This window comes from Cyanistes caeruleus, chromosome 10 (genome assembly GCF_971803275.1).
Source record: "Cyanistes caeruleus chromosome 10, bCyaCae1.hap1.1, whole genome shotgun sequence".
Taxonomy (NCBI): domain Eukaryota; kingdom Metazoa; phylum Chordata; class Aves; order Passeriformes; family Paridae; genus Cyanistes; species Cyanistes caeruleus.
The window spans coordinates 17055602-17078447 of record NC_141710.1 but is presented as its reverse complement, the minus strand read 5'-3'; the positions used below and the strand labels follow the sequence as shown (position 1 = coordinate 17078447).

Here is a 22846-nt window from a genome sequence, read left to right as displayed (position 1 = left end):
CACAAAAAACTGTGAGGGAGCATGGCTGGGACAGCTGACCTGAACTGGCCGAGGGGATATTCCATGCCATACAATGTCTTGTCCAGTGTATAAACAGAGGATTTGGCCAGGAGGAGCTGATCACTGCTCAGGGATGGCCTGGGCTCCAGTCAGGTTTGTGTGAATCATTTGTCTGGGGTTTTATTTCTTACTCTCTCCTTTACATTACAATTATTATTGCTATTTTTCGTTATCTTCAGTACTATTATATTTTACTTTGTTTCAATTATTAAACTTTCAATTATTTCTCTTATCTCAACCCACAAGTTTTACTTTTTTTTTCTGATTCTCCTTCCCATCCCATCACAGGGACAGAAGTATGTGAGGACTGCATGGATTTAGTTACTGGCTGGGGTAAACCACAGCAAACTGGGAAGGGTCCCCATTTAGGTCAGCCCAAGGAGCACTGACTAGGCTGGTGTAAAACACAGTCTTTCCCACAGAAAATGCTAGATAGAAGCAAAGGAGTGGGCATGGTAACTGAGTTTGATCTGCTGGACCTTAAGATGGTGAGTGAAGGCAATTCAACAGAATAGAGGAAGCATAATTTTCAATCCTTATATATAGGAGGGAGAGAAAAAAAACCCAGGGAGCAAGAGAGAGAAGCTTGGGCTTCATTATTCCTTTCTGGAATTTTAAACCTTTCTTAAGGTAATGAAACTGAAAGTTGTGTTGTGAAGTTCAGTTAATGTAGCAGAAAGGAAATTCCACTGCTGAATTGAACCTCAGGCTCATCCAGAGCTGACAAAATGCTGAAATGCAAGTTACATTTGAGGTGGCCCCATTAAGGAGAGTGGATTGAATAGAGACCAACAAATAGAACAAAGTTTTATACAGGTGCAGAAAGAAACTGATTTCAGAAATCATTTGTTACCATGACTTGGAAGTACCAAATATAATCACAGTGGGGGGAAAAAAAAAATCACTATATTTTCATCTAGAACAAAACAACTTCAGTAATTATAAGTGTGGGCATTTCTTGCTAAGACTGCAATCTGGATTTCATTCTTCAGTAGAATGCCAGATGAGAGGAAACAATTTATTTAAAATTGCCCAGACAAGAATTACAGGTTTGACTCACTGACAGAGTTATGTATTTTCAGCCTACATTTTTTCCTACATCTCCTTTTCCAAAGACTGTTCTTCTGTTGCCATAGAGACCATTTCCAGTCTCTTTTCACTTCCATAGGGTTTTTTCTGGGCGATCACTACTGCAGCTTCCCAGGCTATTCTTTCTGTGTCTCCTGCCCAGGAGTAGCCAAGGGAAAACAGTAAAGCAGAACAACTGCAGCCACATAACACCCAGCTGCTGGTAGCAGAAATACTTCCATTATTTTACCCACAAAGCTGGTGTGTAATTGGAAGAGTAAGCTACAGCCACCCAGCACATGGAAATGTGGGCGTTCATCACGACTGCCACATCTACCAGGATGTTTTTGCGTCATTTAAAGGGATCTGTCACATCAATCACACTCCTGAGTTTACTTTTACCCTGGCTTAGCTGTGATGGATGTCACTGGAAACAACGGGAAGACTCAGAGGATTCACTTACGCTTCACTCCAGCACCAATAACGCTCAGCCTGCACACCTGGGGGAGCTGCTCGCACGGCAGCAAACAGGCCGGAGCAGGTTTGAGCATCAATAAAAGCCCATAAAGGCCAAAATGTCTGTCCCATGACAGGCCCTGGCCAGCCTCGGGCTCTCCTGGGTTTCATTTCACTTCGTGCCTAAAGGGGAACGGAGCAGGGGAAGGGAGCAGGCCGTGCCTCAGGACTCTGCAGCAGGTCTCGCTACACAGCGAGGTACCTCCTCCGCTTGGTCTCGTGCAGCGCTTGTTATTTTGGGGGGATCTTTTTGTTCTGTATTTCACATTCGGGGGGCGCATTTTACGGGGGATGTTGCGCATTTGTGAGGCGGCGCGCGCGCGGCCGCCCCGAGGAACCGCCCGCTTAGCACCCTCAGCGCGCGCTGCCCCCCTCACCCCGCCCCTTTAGGTATCGGGGCGCGAGCACCGTGACGTAAGCACCGCCCCCTCCCCGGCGGTGCCGCACTCTGTGATTGGCTCTCGGCGGGCGGAAGTGGTTCCGCCCCCGTGCGCGGCCGGGTTGGCGGGAAGCGCCGGCGGGACCTGAGGGGGGTCTGAGGCCCGACACAGCCCGGTACAGCCATGCAGGCCTTCCTCAAGGGCCCGGCCTCTATCAGCACCAAGCCCGTCGCTGCCAAAGAAAAGAGCGCCGCCGGGAGCAGCGGGGAGGGCAAGAGGACCAAACCCATCCCCTGGGTGGAGAAATAGTAAGGGAGGCTCTGGGGCAGTGGGGGTACTGGCCATGAGAGCAGAGGTTGGCTCATGGGGGTATAGAGAGGTAGTTGGTGCATAGCAAAAGGGGACCGCAGGTGTGGGTGTCCCCACCAGGGAGGAAAGCTTAACTTTCCCTGTTATGGGGGAACTCCAGCACTGTGAGACACTGTAAGTGCCTTTTGTGGCTGCTATTGAGCAGAAAATCTTGGCCATGTCAAGCAGTGCTGTTTCATCGCTGTGTTTTGGTGCATGAGTACATTTAATACTTTGTTTTTTTGAGAAGCCTTTATCACAAAGTGGTAAAATATTGCAGTTCAGCTTTTAAAAACATCTCAGACAGGTGTTTACAACAGGAAAAAACAAGCAGCTTCCTGAGCAGTTATTCAGTAGTACAGACCAGAGGCATTAGACTTCCTGTTGTGATTTTGACTTAAACTACAAAGTTCAATGGGATTCTTCAGTATCTGATGTAATCAAAAGGGCAAATACTTTTCTCAGTTTCAGCTTTCCTATAAAACTTTGTTAGCTAATACATTTTATTTAATGTCTTTTTATTTAGTCGTCCCAAAAATGTAGATGAAGTCGCCTTCCAGGATGAAGTTGTAGCTGTGCTGAAGAAGTCCCTGGAAGGTGCTGATGTGAGTGTTATGACAACGTCTACCAATCAGCATTTTTAGATAGACACTTGTGTCAGTGGTATTGAAAATTTCTCTTTTCCAACTCAGCAGTGATTTTTTTTACGGTGGTCCTTCATGAACGGGCTAAGTGACTTCTTCATGATAAATGCTGTTGTGATACATGGGTAAAGCTTTTTATATTTCTAGTTCTCTGAACATGGTGGAATTGTCAGTTCCATTATGCAGTTTGGAGTTTTTTTGGAAAAGCTCAAATGGCAAACTACTTGTTAGTAGTTTCAAACCCAGAAAAGATTTTGTTGTCTCCACACTGCTACTCCACTAGTACTTATGCCATTCACGTTTAAGACAAGAGGAGAAGGTTTTTCTGTCATAGACAAGTCTGACTTGCCACTCACTCCTAAACATTTCTAGTGATCTGTCAGTGCTTCTGTGAAACTGCTAAACACTAAAAATTTTGGCTAATGAGAGAAATTTATAAGTGCCAGGTCTACTGCTTGGATAGTGATTCCCAAACTTTTTAGGTTAAAGTTTCCAAGTAAGTCTCTTTGGCTTTAAAAAGCTAAGTGTGGCAGTTGCAGGGTTGGCTTGCATGAGCCAAGAGTGTAGACGAGCAGAGCATTTGTAGTTGCATTTATTTGCTCTTGGATAAAAACTTAGTAAATATTTGGTATGTTTGATGGTTAGTTCTTCCAAAACAGGTGATGTAGAGGTGAAGGGGCTGAAGGGAGAAATAAAGGACATAGCCAAGAGATGGCTCTGCTTTTTTCCAAATCTGAACAATTCCTTCTTTTGTACATACTGTGACTTTTTACCTCCTCACCTAGGACAATCACACTTGTGCTTCAAAAGCTGTCTGTTTTCATGGGCTGCAACTTTGGTTTGCTCTGCAGTGATATGAGTGCATTTCTCTCTGAAAATAATACTTTAATCAAAGCTTGCAAAAGCAAATGTACCTTATTTCTTTGAGCATATGAAGCTAAAATCAAAGTGGTACAACACAACTGCGAAAGATTTGCACTTCTTTCTTTAGTTCTTTTCTCCATGTTCAGTTTGCTTTGAGAATATTCTTGTAATGTGACCTTTTCAGGTAATGTTGACCCCAGAAATCTGTGTTTCAGCAGCAATGCTGCTGGATTACAGTATTTATAGAGTTGAGGTAATCAGGAAGGAACAGTTAACAGCAAAGGAGAAATGAGCTGCTGCCACCTATTCTGTCTGGACATATCAGTTGTGTAACATTGCTTAGGTGATGGGTTGGGAAGTTCTATTTTGAGCAACAGTTATTTAAAACCCTACAGTTTGTGGATCAGCAGTGTTTCTTGGATTCTGAGCCTTGTGCACTTGTGTTGACTTTTGGCCTTCTGAGCTGAAAAAAAAAATTATAATTCCTGTTTATGGTTATAGGCTCTGTATTTTGCCATAGCTATCCAAACTCAGCAAGGCAGTTGAGAATAAAATCATGCAAAAATAAAATATTTGGGTTCTTTTAAAATTTAGACATTGTTATTAGTTTCTTGAAAGGACTCATTCTGTCAAGAAGGCAAAAGTGAATTGAAACTCTGAAATGGCTAGCATGTACTTCAGTAAGTACACATTACTGCAGAAGTTCTTACTGAGTTTGGAGATTTGGTGAGATCTAAGAAACAGCTGTGACAATGCTGCAGGTTTGAGTAATATGCTTTATTTAAACCACAGTGTTGGAAATGGAGAGTCAGTCCTTTGTTGATTGGCCTGTATTTGTGGGCCTTGATTTGGGAGCTGCTAAATGGAGCAGGACTTAGGTAGAGTAACTGCCTATAACTAATACAGAAGTTGTGACGCCCTATAGGCAATATACCTCCATCTGTAAGTGCACACATTGTCCTGTTATAAGCTGGGCACAGCAGAGTCCAAGGGGGTTTGAACTGGAGAAATTGATTTCTGTCTGCCAGAAGCATTGATTTGTTGTTGGTTTTTGGCAAAAAAAACCCTGAAAACAGTCATGGTATTCTTTAGTTTTCATTTGCTTCATGTTATCATTGCAATTTACATCTTTACTTGTACTGAAACTTCTGGAAAAGCATCTGAGATTTACGCTATATGAGGTAGCTTTCCCATGAGCAGAGCGATGCCTGCAGGTATCCTGCTTACTCCTGGCAAGCATGGAAAAATGGATAACCAGATCAGGTTGCAGTTTATTTAAAAATACTGCCACAGTTACATAAAGGATTAGGTTGTGCTTGGTGAAAAGTGGTGTAAATATTCAGTGAGAAGTAAGCATAAATGAGGTTGAAACAGAAACAGTGATAAAGTTGGGGTGTAATGGAATTAGGAAACAGATTCTAATTAAAACTTTTTATCTGCTTGTGCTTTTTTTGAGGACAGTAGTGTGTGAATTAGCACAGAGACATGAAATTATGAATCTCCTCACAAACATCTACCCTTGCAATGTGCCAACCTAGCACAGAGATTGGTGAATTTTCAGCTGTCATTCAGTACACTTCATCTCTGTGGAGCTGTCATAAAAGATAGAGAGGGATAATACTATTGTGATATCTAAACTTGAAAAGGTGTTTACTAGTAGGGGATGCTGTTTGCTTATTAGTAACTAGGGAAACAAGCAACAATTTATTGGCAGAAAGAGCAGGCAAAACTTGAAATTCATTTATTTACTAGAAATTGATTGAAGATTGAAATTCTTATATCTCTACTTTTAGGGTACATGCACAGTTGAGTTTGTGCTCTATGTCTTGTCTTAATTGTTAAATGAGATGTTTATTACCCAACTGATTGTCTGTATTTCATTTTCTGATTATGGGTTGTCTATGCCTGCATTTTTCTCTGCTCTTTGGCTGGTTTTGCTGTTTCCATTCTGCCTGCATTACATGCTATATTCAGGATAGAAGTCTCTAATCTAATTTTAGTTGACTCTTTAAAAATAGAATGCTTATTAAGGGCTAGAAATCAAGTCAGTCTGAGAGGTTTGTCTTTTTGCTATTGGTTAGAGGGAATTTTTGGATTCTTGTTTTAAGAATGTAGAAGTGGAACATCCCCTATTGTCAAAAACAACAGTTTTACAGTGATAGTTTATAAAGTGATTGCTTGAAATGGTAATATAGAAAACTATGACTCCTGTGTCAGATGGGAAACTTCTTGATTTCAGCCAAAATTTTGTCATGGCTTATACAAATTTTGTTTGTACCAGCTTTGTTCTTTGTGTTGCTCAGGTGGATTCATGAAGATAAAGTCATATTCCCTCTTAGCTTTTGTTTTGCTGAGCTAACTAAATCAAACTCTTCAAAAAGTCACTTCTCATAAGATAGGTTTTTCACTTCTTTAATTACTTTTCCCAGTTTGAATTCATCATCCTTGTCTAAGGATGACCTGAACTGTGTGCAGCTCATTACCAGTTAGTATTAATAATTTACATCTGTATTAAAAGTGCACTGTTAGGACCACCATGTTACACAGGCTTATACTCCTCCTCTGACAGACAAAACAAAACCAGCTTACGTTTCATTCCATCTAATGAAGTTCAGATATCTAGCACATACTTAGTTATGTTATCAAATTGAGAGATTTTTTTTTTGCTTTTCTTAATGCAGTTGTATTTTTCATGCTGAGGTCATTAATTAAATTATTTTAAAGATCAGTTAAGCTAATTTCTTTAAGAAATGCCAATGGTCTCCCTTGAGAACTCCTTGGATGGCTGCAGGAATTTGCCAGGGCTGTGCTGTGCAGTGAGTTGTTGGCATTGTCCCTGTGGTCACTGTTGGGCTGTGTTGCTCTGGCCTCGCTGCAGCCCGGCGTTCCCGAGCTGCCCTGTGCTCACTGCAGTGCAGTTGGTGGCAGCACAGAATACTCAGCGTGGCTGGACAAGGCAGGCTGGGGAGCTGAGAAAGCAAAGGATGGTTTCATCTGCACTGCTGGTATTACCTAGGCTGTTTAAGGCCATTCTTGGATAAATCTGGATGTCGCTGCAATCAGAACAGTAACCTCTGTAGGCTTTAGTGATCTCAGACATGCCCTGGAGTAAATATATAAAAATAAATATAGATTGGAATATCAGTTTGGATAGAACATGGGATGGTGCTACCAAAGAACACTTGTTCCTGCTGTGCTATAAACAGCAACTGTTGGCCTCCTTTAGAGGCCTAGAAGTGAAAAACTTGTCATTACTTACTGTGAGGAATAGACAGTTTCTGTTCTGTTAGGTGCTCATATTGTCACTAGGTTTTCCTGTTAGTGGATATTTTTTTTATTTGCTTTTCTTACAAATGATGCCTTGCTGTTTCAGCTTCCCAATCTGTTGTTCTATGGCCCACCTGGAACTGGAAAGACTTCCACTATTTTAGCAGCTGCAAGAGAACTGTTTGGGTAAGCTGGAATCAAGTTGCTTCAGTGTAATCAACTGTCACATGTCTCCTAATCATGTGATGAAGTGCCTCTGGTCATTGCCTGCTCTTAGGTAGTTCCCAGCATTTTTTCAGGAATATCTTCATATTCTAATTCAGTTCTAACATAAGATTTCTTTCTCATTTGTCAAATAAGTCACTGATTCCTGTTGCCGGTATAGACTTCAGCTTGGCAGCCATGTAACCACCTAACAAAGAGTATGGAAAGAATATGGTTTGCATATGCCTTGCTGAACCTTGTAAAGGAGTTTCAGTGTTTATGGTTTACTTAGTAAGTTGTTAGCTACACATAGATCTCAAAGTGCTTCATAAAATGCCTGACTTGTAATCTCCCTCTTATGCAGCATTGAATTGTGTATGGGAAGTAGTATTGGAACTCAGACTAAAATTCAGCATGTATATGTCCATTAACTCTCTTTTAACACTTGTGAGTTTTTGAGCAGTGAACTCGGTGATCTATGAGCAAAAAATGGATGAGGAGGTGGTTTGATGTTATGATCAAATGTAATGCTGAATTTAATACCTCCCTCATTCCATTTGAAATCTTTAATCTTTGACTCACTGGTTTTTTTTGAGAGAACCACATCTACTTTAGTAGGAGGAAGACAGCTCCACATTGCAAGTCCATTTTAATTACTAGGATTTAAAATTCGGTGTATTAATTGTTGGTTTGTTTCTTGTTTTTTTAAATGGAGTATAGTACTGCAGGTAAATACTGCATGTCTTATACTTTCTGGATATTTCATTCTAGTGATTCTGTTGTGGCATTTTACTTGTTATTTCACATTGCTCACAGGATATAAGTAAAAAGGCATATAATACAGTGCTCTGAGCATACAAAGTCAACTTCCTACTTTCTTTTTCCTGGTTAACTGATGTAATTTTATACTTCATTGTTTTCTGTAGCCTGGGAGGAGATTCTAAAAATAGCTAATGGAAATTCATACTTAACATTTTATGATCTCAACTTAACTGTCTTTTAACAATGTTATTTAGTAATGCTGATAAAAATAATCCCTGCCATTCAAAACAGCCAGAAGGATTGTTGTTATATTTTATGACATATCATTACAAGGGCTAGCAGCTAATGTATTGTAATAAAAATTTTGCAGGCCTGATTTATTCCGACAAAGAGTCCTTGAGTTAAATGCTTCTGATGAGCGTGGGATACAAGTGATTCGGGAAAAAGTGAAGGCTTTTGCTCAGCTAACGGCATCTGGAAGCCGTTCAGAGTAAGTGCTGGATCAAACCCCTCCTGCTTAGGACAAAGCATGTGGTTGTTTTTGTTTCTAATATAAATGATGGGTCAGCACTGCCCAGAAGTTGGCAACACGCAGTGCTTTGGCTGAGCTTTTACTTCATGGAATTTCACATTGGGGGTTTGAATACCCAGAAGGATTTTTACTGTTGCTGTTATCATTGGAGGCAGACAGCAAAAACTCCACAAGGTCAAGACTTCTGGGTTTGGGCACATGTTGCTGCCTTTGAAGATGCTGACTACCACAGAAAAATTTCTTTGGGTAAATTGTGCCAGAAGTCACTTCCTTAGTCCTTCTAATCTGCAGGGATTTCTACAATATGGGTGTTGGTTTCTAAAAGGATTCTGGTGTTAGGTGATGGGAAGCCCAGTGCAGGTCAAGCCATGTGTATGGACTGTGGAAAGTATCAGGAAGAAACTGCATGCCAAGACAGCCTGGCAAAAAATGGTAATGTGTACTGAAATCAGTCTGTTGAGTATTCTTGGGAGTTTAGGGAATCAGGAAGCCTGTAAAAAGAAGAGCTACATGAGGTGTTAAAGAAGCAGCTTACAGTAAGAGTATGTATTTTAGAGGACTGTTGCAGTATTCAAGTGTTGGTCTTTCTATGGGAACTCAGTCCCCAACTTTATTAAAAATATTAGTCTTTAATCTAAAAATAATTTTTAAAAGACTGAACCTCTGAATCTGTTCTATTTTTCAAGAATACGTGCTTAAGTAAAATATTATTTGCTATTTGCAGTGATTTTTCTGTTTATGTTTTTCACTGTTGTTTTTTTCCCCTTGGTCTGGACATTTCATGTCTGCTGAATAACAGATTTCTAATTTTTTAGTGGTAAAATGTGTCCTCCTTTTAAAATTGTCATCCTGGATGAAGCAGACTCTATGACTTCAGCAGCCCAGGCAGCCTTAAGACGCACAATGGAGAAAGAATCTAAAACAACGCGTTTCTGTCTTATTTGTAACTACATCAGCAGGTACACCTGGAATTTGTTGCTTGTTTGGATTTGCTGTCTGGTCTGTAGTCTCTTTTTTATTTTTTCTCTGCTTAAAAGTTGATAGCTAATTTTCACAGTTTTCAGTTAACAGAGATGTCACTATGTGCATGCAAGCCTGAAACAATACTTAGATTTCACTTTTAATTTTTACAATGTTGTGGTTTTAGGGTTATTTAAACTTTAAGGTATTTTAAACCTTTTCAGCCTGTGTTAGCTTTGTCTGTGAGAACTTGACCCACAACATTAATTTACCACTCCCCTTCCTTTTTTTCAGAATAATTGAACCTTTAACATCTCGATGCTCCAAATTCCGCTTCAAGCCTTTGTCTGACAGTATCCAACAGCAGAGGCTCTTGGATGTTTCTGAGAAGGAACATGTGAAAATCAGTAATGAGGTAACTTTGTGGTTGCCATGTAATTTTGCTGCTTAATCCAGTGTGTAATTGCAGGGCAGCAAAAGAAGCCAAGTCAGCATACTTTTCCAGGCTGCTCAATTGTATGAAATAAAATACATAAACTCGTTTATTCTCATTCCATAGATGAGATGATTTTTAAGTCATCCTAGAACCAGAGAAATGTCCACCAGAGAAAACTGAAGCCAAACTGTAGGGCTTTTTGTTCTCTACTGAGTGTACTGGCATTAAACCATGCTTCTTTCTCAAACTGCCAACACACATTTGTTTTAGTAGAGAGGTTGTTTTGTAACTTGTGTATTGTGCTTGGCTCTGACAGTCTGCTTTATGCACCACTTGGTGTTTTAAAGTAACTGCTGAAAAAGTGTATTGGATTTTAATTAACAGTGAACATTTAACTTAGTATTTCCTGACATTATTTTTCAGGCAGTATCGTACCTGGTGAAAGTGTCAGAAGGAGACTTAAGAAAAGCAATTACTTTTCTTCAAAGTGCCACTCGCTTAATGGGTGGGAAGGAGATAACAGAGAAGATAATCACTGAAATTGCTGGGGTAAGCTGTGCCTTACAGCTTCTCCTGGAATTACTCTGAAAAGCATTTTTTCTACTTCTGTCTGCCTCTAACTGCTCACAGTTTGGTAAAAAAATAGTTTTATACTCACTAGTATTGCAGCATGGTAATGATACACTATCAACCAAAGTTTTAAAGACTGCCTGATTCTGTACACTTATTACATAGCAGGTTCCTAGCAACTTCTTCTGTAAATCATGGAAAACTGTAAAACAGTCTTATAATTCAAATTGAAGTTGAAATAATCTGCCCATAAATGTAAACTGTGGGGGTTTTTGTGGGAGAGTAGATTAGAACATTTTTTGGTGCTTTTCTATATATGTGTAAAAGTATAGATCATTGCAGTATTGGTTTGGAAGCACCACAGGGAAATGACTTTCAGTAGCAGCTCATTTTCAGCTTAATGTTCACAGTGGCAGTGACAAGGATCTGTGTGGATCCTGCTTTTTAATGAAACAGCAGTGGTTTGTTCTAGAATGACAAGGGCAATACTGAGAGACACAGGAAAACCAGAGAGAAAATGTGTTTAATAAAACTTGGGTGAAGGTGTTCCTTTTGCAACAAAATATCCCTGAAGAAGGGAATGTGGGATTAGGAGTTGAGAAGATGAAAAATAAATGGTCTTTAATGATGGACACACTTCCCATGAAGGTGCTACCATAGTAGCTAATTGTAGGGGTTGGGAGGTTCTCACTTTGAAGAAACCAGAGACAGTTGCTAATGTGCAGAGTTTTACAGAACAATTTCAAACATTTTCACGGTGAAGTCATTGTTCAGTTTTGTGTATCTGTAAACCAGCTGGTATCTGAATTGATATCACCCATCTGAAATCAGGCAGAAATTGACTGTAATGATAGGAAAGAGAAGCATGACATTCCATTACTGAAAGAATGCTTGTTTAAAGCAAGGGAATCCAACTTTACATCTTCATAAAAACTTGGAAGTTCTTGGTCATTCACAACTTCTGTGACCCTGGAGTGACCTTAGTACAAAAGCTTCATAAAGCTTTGAAACCAAACTGTCCAGGTACTCAACTGACAGGAATCACAATGAGTGAAGGGTGAAAGAGGCAGCTTGTCCCTGCACAGTGACATAATGGCATCTGTCAACTTTTTTCCTTCTGATTATTGTCTGATCTTGTTGCATTGGGCTTTTTTTTGGATGTCATTGGTGTGTCACTGGAAATAAAACCTATTTGCTGTGTTCTTTAGGTGTAGAATGGTACAGAAAGCATTGGCTGATCTAACTGTTGAAGAATGTCCTCCTCTTAGTCAGTGTCCCAAATAAGCAGTTGTATTTAGGAAGGTGACTTTGACAGTCTGTTGTCATGATACAGTTTTTGTTTTAATATCACCAGCATATGACAAATGTCACAGCCTAGTTCTCACTTTTAAAATTTATTGAGTCTGTCTCATATACTTTGCTAGAAGTGGATGGGTGTGTAGAGGAATGGAATCCTGAAATGACCTCTGCCATGAACTGTTTATTACTGTAAGCATCAACACCAATTTTAAGTTTACAGAGTTGAAATTAAGAAATGTCACTTCTTGTTACAGGTCATCCCTAAAGAAACAATTGATGAGCTGCTATTGGGCTGCCAGAGTGGTTCTTTTGAGAAACTGGAAACACTGGCAAAGGTAAGAGTTCTCGTAATGCTTAGGCCCTGTGAATCCTTTGTTCCAGACTATGCCTGAAGAACATTTGGCCTCAGTCAGTTTGGATGCTCATTTGGGAAGTGTCTCACCAGTCAGGACTCCCTGGCTTTCTCCTGGGTTAAACTGATGGCATTGTAGATCTGCTTAGCTGAACAGAAAAATAAGGTTGCACCAATGCTGTTTCTATTTTCATGAACTTCTCTCTCCCTAAATGGCTTCACTTCAATGACCATTGTTCTCAATTCTTGACATTTTTGTAACTGGGCACTACTGAATTTTTTTAAAAGCTGTCTTTAGTCGCCATGGGCTTTATTTTATTAAAGAAGTTTTGGTCTTACAGATCTCTCAATGCCTGAGACGAGCAATGACCAGATGAAGAAAATAAATCCCAAGTAGGTGGCCCTTTAAAATGTGAAGGCTGTGAAACTGCCATCTGATGCTGTGGATGCCAAGCCCTCCTAATTTTAGAATAGGATTGGACAGGTTCAGTGGAGGTTGTTAAATGTTTTAAATGTATCATAAAATTTCCAAGATGAAAAATGCCTTGCTCTTGCAGCCTGTCTGAGGTGCTCATGCTGGGTCGCTGTTAGGCAGGATGCAGGGCAGGGCTGTGCACAGGCTACTGAATTGCCCTCTACAATGTACAAGTTCCATACTAAATTGCAGTGTAGTCTCTCAGTTCAGAAAGAATTTTTCAAGATTCTTTCCAGTTTCTGCTGCTGAATTACTTCAATTTTCCTTTCTCCCTGTGCAGAATCTCATCAATGAGGGTTTTGCTGTTGCTCAGCTTGTAAACCAGCTGCATGACACCATTGTGGAGAGCGAAGATTACAGTGACAAACAGAAATCTGCCATAGTTGAGAAACTTGCAGTAAGTCTAGCAGGAGTCAAAAAACCAAAACACATTCATCTCTACACATTGATTTTTGTTTGCACAGTATTTCCCAAGAAGTATGTGGTGATTTTTTTTTTTCTGAATGTTTCTTGCTAGAATGCAAACTTTTTTCCTGAGAAATTTCACAGGAAGTAATTGAAATCTAGTTGAGTGAATTATTATCCATATCATATTGTTCTAGTGAGTTAAATCAAGAGGTTTGTGGGTTTGGTTGTTTTGGGGTTTTTTAATGTAACATGGGAGGGAAAACTAAGATGAGTTAGCACTTAAAAAAAACCTCAGGAGCTGCAAAATGCAAGTTTTTATTCTGGTGCATAAAATATGCCTTTCCAAAAAAGAGAAGATTAACTAACTTGTCCCATTTTTGATGAAGTAGGAAAGCCAGCTGTGGTGGAGGTTTTGCTAAAATCACTGCAGGCAGGTGCTGTGGATGCCCTGCAGTGATGCTCCAAGCAAGGGTTTGCAGGGCTGGTGTACCCCTCTTTGTGTACAGAACTTTCATGTGGCAGCCTCCTGTAGGAGATGAGATGGAGGCTGGAGAGCTCACGGTTCCCAGTCCAGTTGTGGGGGGGTGTGATGTGCTGGAGAAATCTGTGTTAAGAAAACAGCTGGCAAACTTCTTGTTCTCCACTGTACCCCAAGACACAGCTACCTTGAGCATCACCATTTTTAGAGGGTTTTCCCTTCTCTGTTCTCTCTGCAGGAAGTGGACAAATGCCTTGCAGATGGTGCTGATGAATTCTTGCAGCTGATGAGTCTCTGTGCCCTTGTGATGCAGCAGCTCACACAGAACATCTGACTTCTCTGGCAGCTTTTGTTCCAGGGGTGGCTGGGGCTCTGAGCACGTGCCTGTGTACTTTTGTACTGCTATAAAATACACTTTATACAAAAGTATAAAAGATTTTGCTATAAAAGAGCTACACTGACTGCAGTTAGAAAACCTGAGGCTGGAATACTTCATTTTTTTACATTGGGTAAAGAGCTGAGGAGTCCCTTAATGCTGTGCAGTGATTTTTGTGCATTTACAAATGAATGTATTGAAGTGGGCATATCCATACTGAAGTCTACATTTGCTGCAAGCAGAGACAGAAGGGTTATTCCTTGTAGTGTATATTGGCTTGGAATAGACTGACTTGACAACATGATCCCTATAGAACAGAATTTCAGACTGAACCCAGCTCCTGCAGGAGGTACAGCCTCCACCATCTTGTATCTCACCCTTCAGGATTAAATGTGGCAAAAATCACTTTTCTAGTAAACATACTGCAACTTTTAGTCCATTCAAGCTCTCTGAGGAAAAAGCAAAGGGTAGGTGACATTCTGTTCTGAAGACATCACTTGAGACTTCCTGTCATCTCACTCCATTCTTGCTCACTATTTTTAAAGCTGTGACCTGGATGAGCATCTTTGGGACATACCCTTTCAAAGATGCTGTTCTGACCACCAGTCCCTCCTTCCTGAATAGTTTGGGGAAAAAAAAAAATACCCTTGGACAGGTATTAAGCATGAATGATGCAGTGCAGAGCTTTTTCATCAAGCAAGCACCAATCATTAAGTGATCCATTTTCTACTCTGATGAAAGGGTGTTCCAGTGTTAAGGACACAGGTGCAGCACCCCACAACTTTGTCACTCAGGTCTACACTGGCACTTGAAGCTCAACCTTTTCCTGAGTTCAGAACCACCCCTGCAATTAGTGACAAAGTACAGGAGCTGTGGGGCACAAGCACAAGGCTGCAGCAGTTGCCACCTTCAGCTCCACCCTGAGATATCAGGTTGCTGTCACCCTCCCCTCAACCCAGTAAGAACTATTTACAATTTAAGTGAATATAGAAGTATTTTATTGAACATTCAAACTTCATTAAGACATGTGCAATATGGCAAATTTTACTGGGTTTAACCCTAACTAAGACAATAGTATGATTGCTTGCTTGCTGGGGCTTAGCAACAGGGTCCAGATCACACTTACCACTAATTAAATACTTTATTGAATAAATACATATGAAACAAAAATGCATTTTAATGCTCTTATAAAAGTTTAGAGATTTTGAAAGGCCTTTCCAATTTAATCTGAGGTGTAAGTACATACAATAAAGGAAGGTAGGCTAGTTTAACATAATTGGCTGACTTTATACAGCACTTATATCTTTTAGTCCATAAGTAAATTATTAAACGATAAAGAACATCTAATACAACCACTTCTATGGAACTAGGAAATAAATTTCTAATAAAGAAAAAATTTACAGACCCCATGACTTTCCACCCAACCCCAACAGTCTAACCCTAAAGTGGACAAAGCCAATGGCTTTCCCCACAAGAGCTCACGACAGAAAGTCGCTTCTCTTATCAAAAATCTGTATTTCTGATCCGTAATGAGCATTGAGACAAGATTCAATATATCCCCAAAGAAAGAAGCACAATGCGCGTTGTGAATCGCCTATTCAGCAACAGCGAGCACTGGATTCACAACCACCTCATCCCGGGGATTAAATGAGATCAGCCACATTCATCGGCATCTCCTCCACTGTAGTATTGTAGAAAGTCTCAATGTCTCGCAGGATCCTCTTGTCCTCTTCAGTGACAAAATTGATAGCCACACCTTTTCTGCCAAAACGGCCACCCCGGCCAATTCTGCACAAGAAAGAAACACATTTACACCCAAGTTAAATGTGTAACCATCTGCTTTACATGTCTGCAAGATCCATTCTTGACTGCTGCTCTGATCTGCCACTGGCCAGTCTATGCTGCCTTAAGAGAGCCAGCTGCCACCCAAGTCACATCTGGTCAGGAAAAACCAGCAGCTGGTGCCAGCAGCACAGCAGGTCCATTCCATGGCAGGCAGCAGGGCACACAGTTACTCTTTGGCTGCAAAGTAAGATTTTCATTTAATACTTGGTGCTGTGTTCTGAAGTCCTGGGTCAGTTTCTCTCTCTGTTCAACTATGCACCCACCCCTCATGCATCCACTCCCAAGCACAGAGCACAGGCTGTTTTTTAACAATCAGACCATTACTAAGTTAATCCAATTTCATCCAATAACATGGAACAGCACTCAATTTCAGAATTTTAATTCAATGAAACTTTTTCCAGTGGGAAAACTTAGGGTTTTTGTTGGTTTTCCTTAGAGAGTAAAATCCAAATTCAATATTTTTAAGCCCACATCAGTGCATGCGGTTTAGTTACACCCACCGTGAGCTTCACCTTCCTACAGACTGCACAATAGAGCACCTTGCCAGCAAGAGCTAAATACACAGAAAGGGCTCACAAAACTTAGGGGATAATCATGACAAAATAAATAAATAAATACCAACTCGCTCTTTATTCAAACTGTGCCGCTTACGAATCCACGTCCTAAATTACGTCAACGTCGTTTCTGAGCACCATCTTGTGTCATCAACTGCTGCTATCGACTCCTGTATTTTTTTACATCAAGTAACAAAGCACAGTTTACTTAATTTAGGGACAGTCACTAGAAGCAGTTAACTAAACCTAGGGAAACAAACTCAAATTGCTACCAGAAAACACACACCACAGAGAAGAATCCCACTAAGAAGCCACCAAGAGCAATCATGGCACACACAACATGGACACAGCTGAACCTCCACAAGCGAAGGCAGCCCTAACAAGCCAGAATTAAGGTCTATCCTGTCACTGAGCAGCAACAACTCCAGATCAGCCAGAACCCAGATCAAGCTGACCCTACTGTCAAGATGCTGCACCAGCATTAACAGTGTCACATTAGTATGTCACAGCCAACGTGACAAAAGGCAGCTCAAGTTGCTGGCATTTTCCCCACAATTCCAAGGTTCATCAGTCATCAACTGAACCCGTTACATTATCTAAGTTTTCCCACTGCTTTAAGTATTCAAAAGTTCTGCTCCTCCCTTGTTTCAGAACCACTGCTGTGCAAGGCAGGGCTTTTTTAAAGCCAATCCACAAGTGGTTTTATTCCCTGCTAGCGCTGAGAAGTTTATGCATGGATGCTAACACCTCTGGTCTGGTGAGAACCACAGGATCAGGTGAGAGGACATGTGTGCCAATGCCCACATCCAGCGCAGCACGGGGACTGACTGGGGGCAGAGCCAACTGACCTGTGAATGTAATTCTCACGATTGGTCGGCAGGTCGTAATTGATAACCAGGGACACTTGCTGCACATCGATGCCACGAGCCTGCAAAGCAACGCCAAGTCTTTAATGAAAGTCAGGGGCGATTTTTAAATTTATCTATCTTGGGCTTTTGTCAACCACATCAGTAGTTATGAACTACAACTGTGTAGTCCACAGTGGAGCATGGTATTTGCTGTTCCAAAAAGCTACCAACAGTTCAGGCTACAAAAGCCATCACTGAATTATGAAGCTTTTGGGACAAGGCTGTAACAGGAACATGTTTAATGGAAGACAATGCTCACCAGCAAGTCAGTGGTGATCAGGACACGGCTGGACCCTGATCTAAACTCTCTCATGATAACATCCCGTTCCTTCTGGTCCATGTCACCATGCTGGAGGAGTTAAAACAGAAGTACAGTACAGAATTAGTACAGTTCCAATGCACCAAACCAGAATATTCTTTAAAGAACAAAGGCATGTATGAAACCCAGCGTCCCTACCTGCTATAGGAACAAAGCAGGTAAGGATAGAAAGGAAACATTTTACTTTAAGCAGGGGGAACGATAATACAGCACTGCACAGCTATATTATAACTTTCCTGCTTCTCACTGATATCCCCTCATCACCACTTCTTTTCCAGTAAATACACAGCACTTCAGTGACTGGAAGTAACAATTCTTACCAGAGCTGAGACTGTGAAGTCCCTGGCATGCATTTTCTCTGTAAGCCAGTCTACTTTTCTCCTTGTATTCAGGAAAATAACAGCCTGTGTAATGGTCAGTGTCTCATACAGATCACAGAGAGTATCCAGCTTCCATTCCTGAGCAAAACAAAGATAATCAAGAAACACATAATGACACAGACACCTCAGTATGTAACACGGACTGTAAACAAGGAAAATAACTCAATTACAACTGATTGAGCATGCTCTGGCACACCATTATACTCAGTATAACCTGGAAACTAAGTGAAGTTTTTGCATCAATTGTTGCACCAAATCTTTAGACACAGGACACTGGACATTAAGAAAGAGGTCCACCCTAGTCCTTTTTGATCTGGTGCATAGTTGTTCTTCTTCTTGCATTTACTCTACTAGCATTATTGCAGGAACTAAAGCTCAGCCTTGGTTTCCGCAATTTTAGCACAGTGCTTTAACAAGAAGGTAAGAGAACTCTAACTCCTCCTGCCAGAGCAAGTATAACCAATACCAACCTCTCTCTCAACATTAATGTAGAACTGCTTGATACCCTCCAGAGTCAGTTCTTCCTTCTTCACCAAAATACGGATGGGATCTCTCATGAACTTTTTGGTCACTTCCAACACATCCATTGGCATTGTAGCTGACAGCAACACAACCTAAAAACGTGTTACTGTTAGTACATACTCCATACAACGATTTTCATATGTACAATTCAGTTCTCAGCCACATTATAACCAGATCCGCATGCATCAACTTTACCATGCAAAAGCTTTTTTACCTGGATGTTTGTGCTTAGTTTTTGAAAGATCTCATAAATTTGATCCTTAAATCCACGGCTCAACATTTCATCAGCTTCATCCAGAACAAACATTTTGATCCATTTTGGTGCTATTGGAAAAAGAGAAGCATCTCCTGAAGTTTCAGATACACACAATGCTTTACAAAAATCACACTTCTGTACTAAGCTTTCCAGCAGAACAAATACACTAAAGCTCTTAGTGGGAATGAGGCTTTCACTGGAAATTTATTAGCAAGGGCACAGTGAGATTCATACTTACAAAGATAGCGCCTGTTTAGCATATCAAACACACGCCCCGGAGTTCCCACCACGATGTGTGGAGCCTCAGCCTGGAGTTTCTGCATTTCATTGCGCACATTTGTACCACCAATACAAGCGTGGCATGTTGCTCCCATGTAGTCTCCAAGGGCCAGGATTACCTTCTGAATCTAAAATAAAACCTTCCATTAGTAGTTCATAGGACAATAAAGCTTAAGCCCCATTATCACAGGCTTTTATACACTTTGGAAGCTGAGACACCAAACAAGGTCTGTGGAGCTCTTGGAACTGAGAGCTGCTAGAAAGACTTTGCCCAACTTCACATAACTCAAGTGGTTAACTAGAAAGCAGAGGGACAGTTAAAGTCACACTTTTGCTCTTACTAGTTGAGCTTGCTGAGTGACTGCCATGAGGCAATTACTAAGCTGAGAGCAGGGCCACCAAAAGGGAGCTCAAGCTCTCAGCTGCTCAGGCCTGCATGGTAAGCACTTGGACACTTTTGAGCTGTGTCCAAGGGCAGCACTATAGGCCAGGTTTCAAAACAAGTCTCACCTCAACAGCTTTAGAGTATAAGAAAGGCCTATACACCAATGTTTTTTTGTTTGTTTTCTGTTATGTTTAGCTTTATCTTGAAGAATTGTCACATAACACTGGCATTTCTATCTATTCAACTAGTATAGTCTAGTTGAAAATGACAGTACAAGTTTTCTACTTTAGAGTTGTTTCAACACTGCACTTTAAAGACTCCAGATTACTGATGCACTTATCCTAAAAATTCAAGTATTCTTGAATTTATTACCACACACCCACTTAACGTAACAGAATACCAAGCCTTGGAGGTGGAAGAGACATGCAATTATGTTGTCAAGAGAACATACAAAGATACAAAACCATTTAAGTAACCAAATGCGCACAGCAGTTTTCATGTTGCACAACTGCATTTAAGTTTAAATAGCTTCCAAATAAGTAAATTGTTTGTTTCCACTCAGAACACTGTGCTTTAGTAATTGTGTTTTTCTGCTGAAGATGCTCCCTCCACTTTACACACAGCACAGCAGCTGCCTCCTGCACTCCTGCCCCAGCACACCCTCCATGTGCATCAACTCAGCTGTCCAAGGAGGCAGAGAACTTGTGGGACAGAAGCCAGTTTGTAACCCCCATTACTTGACACAAAAAGGGTTCTGAATGGATATTTACAGCCCCTTAAGAAGCCTGGTAATGTGTCACAGTTGTGAAACCTGAAACCTATGCAACACACAAAGTTTTTTGTTTTTTTAAACTACACTATCAATACCTGTTGAGCCAGTTCTCTGGTAGGGGCCAATACTAGTGCCTGGGACTCCTTGAGATCAATCTCCAACTGCTGCAGGATGGAAATAGCAAATGTGGCTGTCTTGCCAGTACCTGACTGAGCTTGAGCAATCACATCATATCCTAAAAAAAGTAGGATACACATTTACTGCTCCCACACGGGTCAATCATGTTAGTTTTATTTAATTCCCCTTGAAGTAAGTGATCAGTACTACAGAGTTCTCTCCATTTCAGGTCAGTCCCGAAAGATGGTGTACCATCATATCACTTGTTCAATCAAGACTGAAATTCGTTATTACTGGACACTAATGAAATATATGCATTTTACAATGCTTAGTTATCTGATGTTGATATTAACGAATCTACCGCATACCTTTGATGCATGGAATAATAGCTCTTTGCTGAATAGCTGAAGGCTTCTCAAAACCATAAGCATAAATGCCCCTTAGAAGGGATTCTTTTAAATTCATATCATCGAAATTGTCAACAATCTCATTCCAATTGCTCTGTAATAAAAGAATAATAAAAAATAGTAAATTTAATACTCCTGTCCACCACTGATTAAATTTTCAGGTCAGGTCATAAGTGCTCACCTCGATGACACCATCGGGCTCCATTCCCTCTGGGCCGCCATGGTCTCTGCCATGAAAGAGAACACGCTGTTAGCACAAGAGCCACCACCATGCAGAAGCGAGCTAACACCTCGGCTGAGAAAGCGGCGAAATCCGTGACAGATCATTCCAGCAGGTGCTCTCTCAGCTTTTGCCAATGGACAAACTCCTACCCCTCTTCCTCAGTGGCCCAGGCGCAAAGAAAGCTCGTTCCCAGCTCCCGGAGCCGGACCCGACGCCGGGGGCATGGGCGCTCCGAGCGCGCGCTCCCGCGGCGGCGCGCGATGGGGGGGGCGGGCGCGCTCCCGGCGCTGCAGCGGATCCCCCCCCCGCCCCGCCCCGCCCGGGAACTCTCGCGAGAGCTCCACCCCTGGGATTGCGCAAACCGGGCGCTGCGGGCGGACGGCGCCGGGTGATCGCCCGGGGGGGGCCTCGGCCTTCCCCTCCCCCCGCAAAAAAATATAATGGTTTCGCCCTCGGCGCGGCCCGAAAACCCGGGGTGAACCAACGGCGCGTGGCAGAATATAAAAAAAAAACCAAGAAAACCACAGAAAAGCATTTCAACATTTCAAACTACAATATAGCTGTATACGAATAAATTTTGATTAAGTCATTTTCAGGGCTGACTAGATCGCTAAAAAAGCCAGTAACGAATACTGAGCCCCGAGAACTAGAGCTAAACCGTTGCTGAACCGCGAGCAAGGGGAGCGCAGGGACCGAAACGTCTAGAACGGGAGGGGCCAGAGCGCAGGGCTGATTGACCACAGCGCCCTGCCTTCCCCAGGGCGCTCCAGCTCCCACCCCTGCACCTCTTTTGACATTTTCTCTCCCCCCGGCTGCCCCCGCGTACCCCACGAAGCCCCCGAGTGAGGAAAGAGCCCAGGCCCCCGCCATACCTGCTATAATCCGCGGAGCCCCCTGACATGTTCCGATCACCAGCTCTGTCCTCAACTGAAAAGGCAAGCCCTCCGCGGCGCCCGCCTTATATACCCGCCCTGCTGCCGGACTCGTTGCGGTCTGCTCTGCGCATGGATATATACCTTATGCCACACGCAAAAAAGCACGAATCCTTCTGGATTAAATCTTCTGTCCCAAGAGATTCCCGTCACGCGACTTTTTGAGTTAATCCGAAGGTTGTGTATGAACCTCTGGGGTCTACGAGGTTACGTGGAACATAGAACTACTTTTTTTTGTCAGATCGCGGAAGGATATTGCACCATTGAGTGCGTCACAGCGCCCCACTCCTTCCTACCTCTGCCTCCCCTTCCCCCCCGCGTGCACGGGGTTTCCCGTCCGGTCCCTGCTGCAGCGTGGGGCGGGAGGGCGCAATGGCGGCGCCGGCTTGGCCGGGCTGCGGGGATAGCGAGCGGCCCTGCGGCTGGGGCGTCATAGCGACCTTTTCGTGGCCGCGTTTTCCCCACTGTGTTGGTTGTTTTTGAAGCCCCGGAGTCGGGGGGTGACAGAAGAGAGAAAGAGGCTTCCTCGGGCGGGGGCCAGCGGCCGCGCATCCGCCCCATCCGCACACAGAAATGGCTCCAGCCTCCTCCTCCTCCTCCCTGACAAGCGAAACACACCCCGAGCTATCCCCCTGCGCTCCCAGAGTCGGGGCAGCGTTGGTAACTCCCGCAGAGGCCCTGAGGCGAAGGGGGCAGATGGAGGCGCCTCTGAGGGGGCCCTGGCCCCGGGCTCACACCCAGTGCCCGCCGGTGGGCCCAGGGCTGAATCCCACAAACCTGTCCCGAGGCGCTAAGGGTGGATCATTCCTGAAGGGGATGCAGGAGTATTTGTAGGAGACAGGTTAGGTGGTCCTCGGGGTGCAGCCGAAAGCACGGTGATCTGGTGTAGGTCTCAGTACAGCGGTGTCCACGAAAAACCTGTCAAGAATGATTTAAAGGTTAGTGCAG

The 22846-nt window shown here is 42.4% G+C and overlaps 4 protein-coding genes and 3 non-coding genes across 48 annotated transcripts in view; 2 read left to right on the top strand and 5 right to left on the bottom strand.

Moving 5' to 3' along the window:
* Positions 1-2050, bottom strand: part of MCF2L2 (MCF.2 cell line derived transforming sequence-like 2) — a 162559-nt gene extending 160509 nt beyond the window's left edge. For 2 of the 7 annotated variants that reach the window (XM_086843982.1, XM_086843987.1), the window contains exon 1: positions 1592-2037. In XM_086843982.1, the coding sequence (XP_086700108.1) occupies positions 1592-1679 (88 nt within the window). In that variant the 5' untranslated portion in view covers positions 1680-2037. Of the gene's footprint in view, positions 1-1591 lie in introns of all 7 variants that reach the window. The other 5 variants (XM_086843985.1, XM_086843993.1, XM_086843978.1 and 2 more) reach the window with 4 other exon arrangements.
* Positions 1976-14098, top strand: RFC4 (replication factor C subunit 4). Of its 2 annotated transcripts, XM_023932905.2 has the most exons (10): positions 1976-2332; positions 2899-2977; positions 7254-7333; positions 8484-8603; positions 9461-9604; positions 9900-10020; positions 10465-10590; positions 12165-12245; positions 13018-13134; positions 13862-14098. In XM_023932905.2, exons 1-10 carry the CDS (start codon positions 2208-2210, stop codon positions 13955-13957), a joined length of 1089 nt encoding a protein of 362 aa, XP_023788673.1. In that variant the 5' UTR covers positions 1976-2207; the 3' UTR covers positions 13958-14098. The 2 variants fall into 2 exon arrangements, with proteins under 2 accessions (XP_023788673.1, XP_023788674.1); XM_023932906.2 differs by lacking the exons at positions 13018-13134; positions 13862-14098 and adding an exon at positions 12604-12887 and having other exon boundaries at positions 2001-2332.
* Positions 14099-14974: 876 nt separating this feature from the next.
* Positions 14975-22461, bottom strand: EIF4A2 (eukaryotic translation initiation factor 4A2). Its single transcript, XM_023932904.2, has 11 exons — positions 21839-22461; positions 20925-20970; positions 20705-20837; positions 20315-20454; positions 19022-19190; positions 18742-18851; positions 18476-18619; positions 17946-18083; positions 17566-17655; positions 17247-17326; positions 14975-15787 (listed from the first exon to the last, which is right to left on the bottom strand). Exons 1-11 carry the CDS (start codon positions 21865-21867, stop codon positions 15643-15645), a joined length of 1224 nt encoding a protein of 407 aa, XP_023788672.1. The 5' UTR covers positions 21868-22461; the 3' UTR covers positions 14975-15642.
* On the bottom strand, positions 17740-17867 carry LOC111933631 (small nucleolar RNA SNORA63). Its single transcript, XR_002866811.1, has one exon. It is a non-coding gene; the product is annotated as a small nucleolar RNA SNORA63 (small nucleolar RNA).
* On the bottom strand, positions 18247-18427 carry LOC111933635 (small nucleolar RNA SNORA81). The gene has a single exon (XR_002866815.1). It is a non-coding gene; the product is annotated as a small nucleolar RNA SNORA81 (small nucleolar RNA).
* On the bottom strand, positions 20531-20601 carry LOC111933632 (small nucleolar RNA SNORD2). Its single transcript, XR_002866812.1, has one exon. It is a non-coding gene; the product is annotated as a small nucleolar RNA SNORD2 (small nucleolar RNA).
* SENP5 (SUMO specific peptidase 5) overlaps positions 21325-22846 on the top strand; it is a 202503-nt gene continuing 200981 nt past the window's right edge. For 18 of the 35 annotated variants that reach the window (XM_086844052.1, XM_086844038.1, XM_086844022.1 and 15 more), the window contains exon 1: positions 22178-22836. The gene's annotated coding sequence lies outside the window, so the exon portion shown is untranslated. Of the gene's footprint in view, positions 22837-22846 lie in introns of all 35 variants that reach the window. The other 17 variants (XM_086844028.1, XM_086844061.1, XM_086844029.1 and 14 more) reach the window with 4 other exon arrangements.

Bases quoted from the DNA above. Each gene is read 5' to 3' on its own strand.
- RFC4 (XM_023932905.2), top strand. From the start codon at position 2,208: ATGCAGGCCTTCCTCAAGGGCCCGGCCTCTATCAGCACCAAGCCCGTC. The intron at 2,978-7,253 runs GTGAGTGTTATG...TTGCTGTTTCAG, and splicing joins AGTCCCTGGAAGGTGCTGAT to CTTCCCAATCTGTTGTTCTA. The intron at 9,605-9,899 runs GTACACCTGGAA...CCTTTTTTTCAG, and splicing joins ATTTGTAACTACATCAGCAG to AATAATTGAACCTTTAACAT.
- EIF4A2 (XM_023932904.2), bottom strand. From the start codon at position 21,867: ATGTCAGGGGGCTCCGCGGATTATAGCAG. The intron at 20,838-20,924 runs GTGAGCACTTAT...CTTTTATTACAG, and splicing joins AGCCCGATGGTGTCATCGAG to AGCAATTGGAATGAGATTGT. The intron at 17,656-17,945 runs GTAAGAATTGTT...TAACTCCTCCAG, and splicing joins ACTTCACAGTCTCAGCTCTG to CATGGTGACATGGACCAGAA.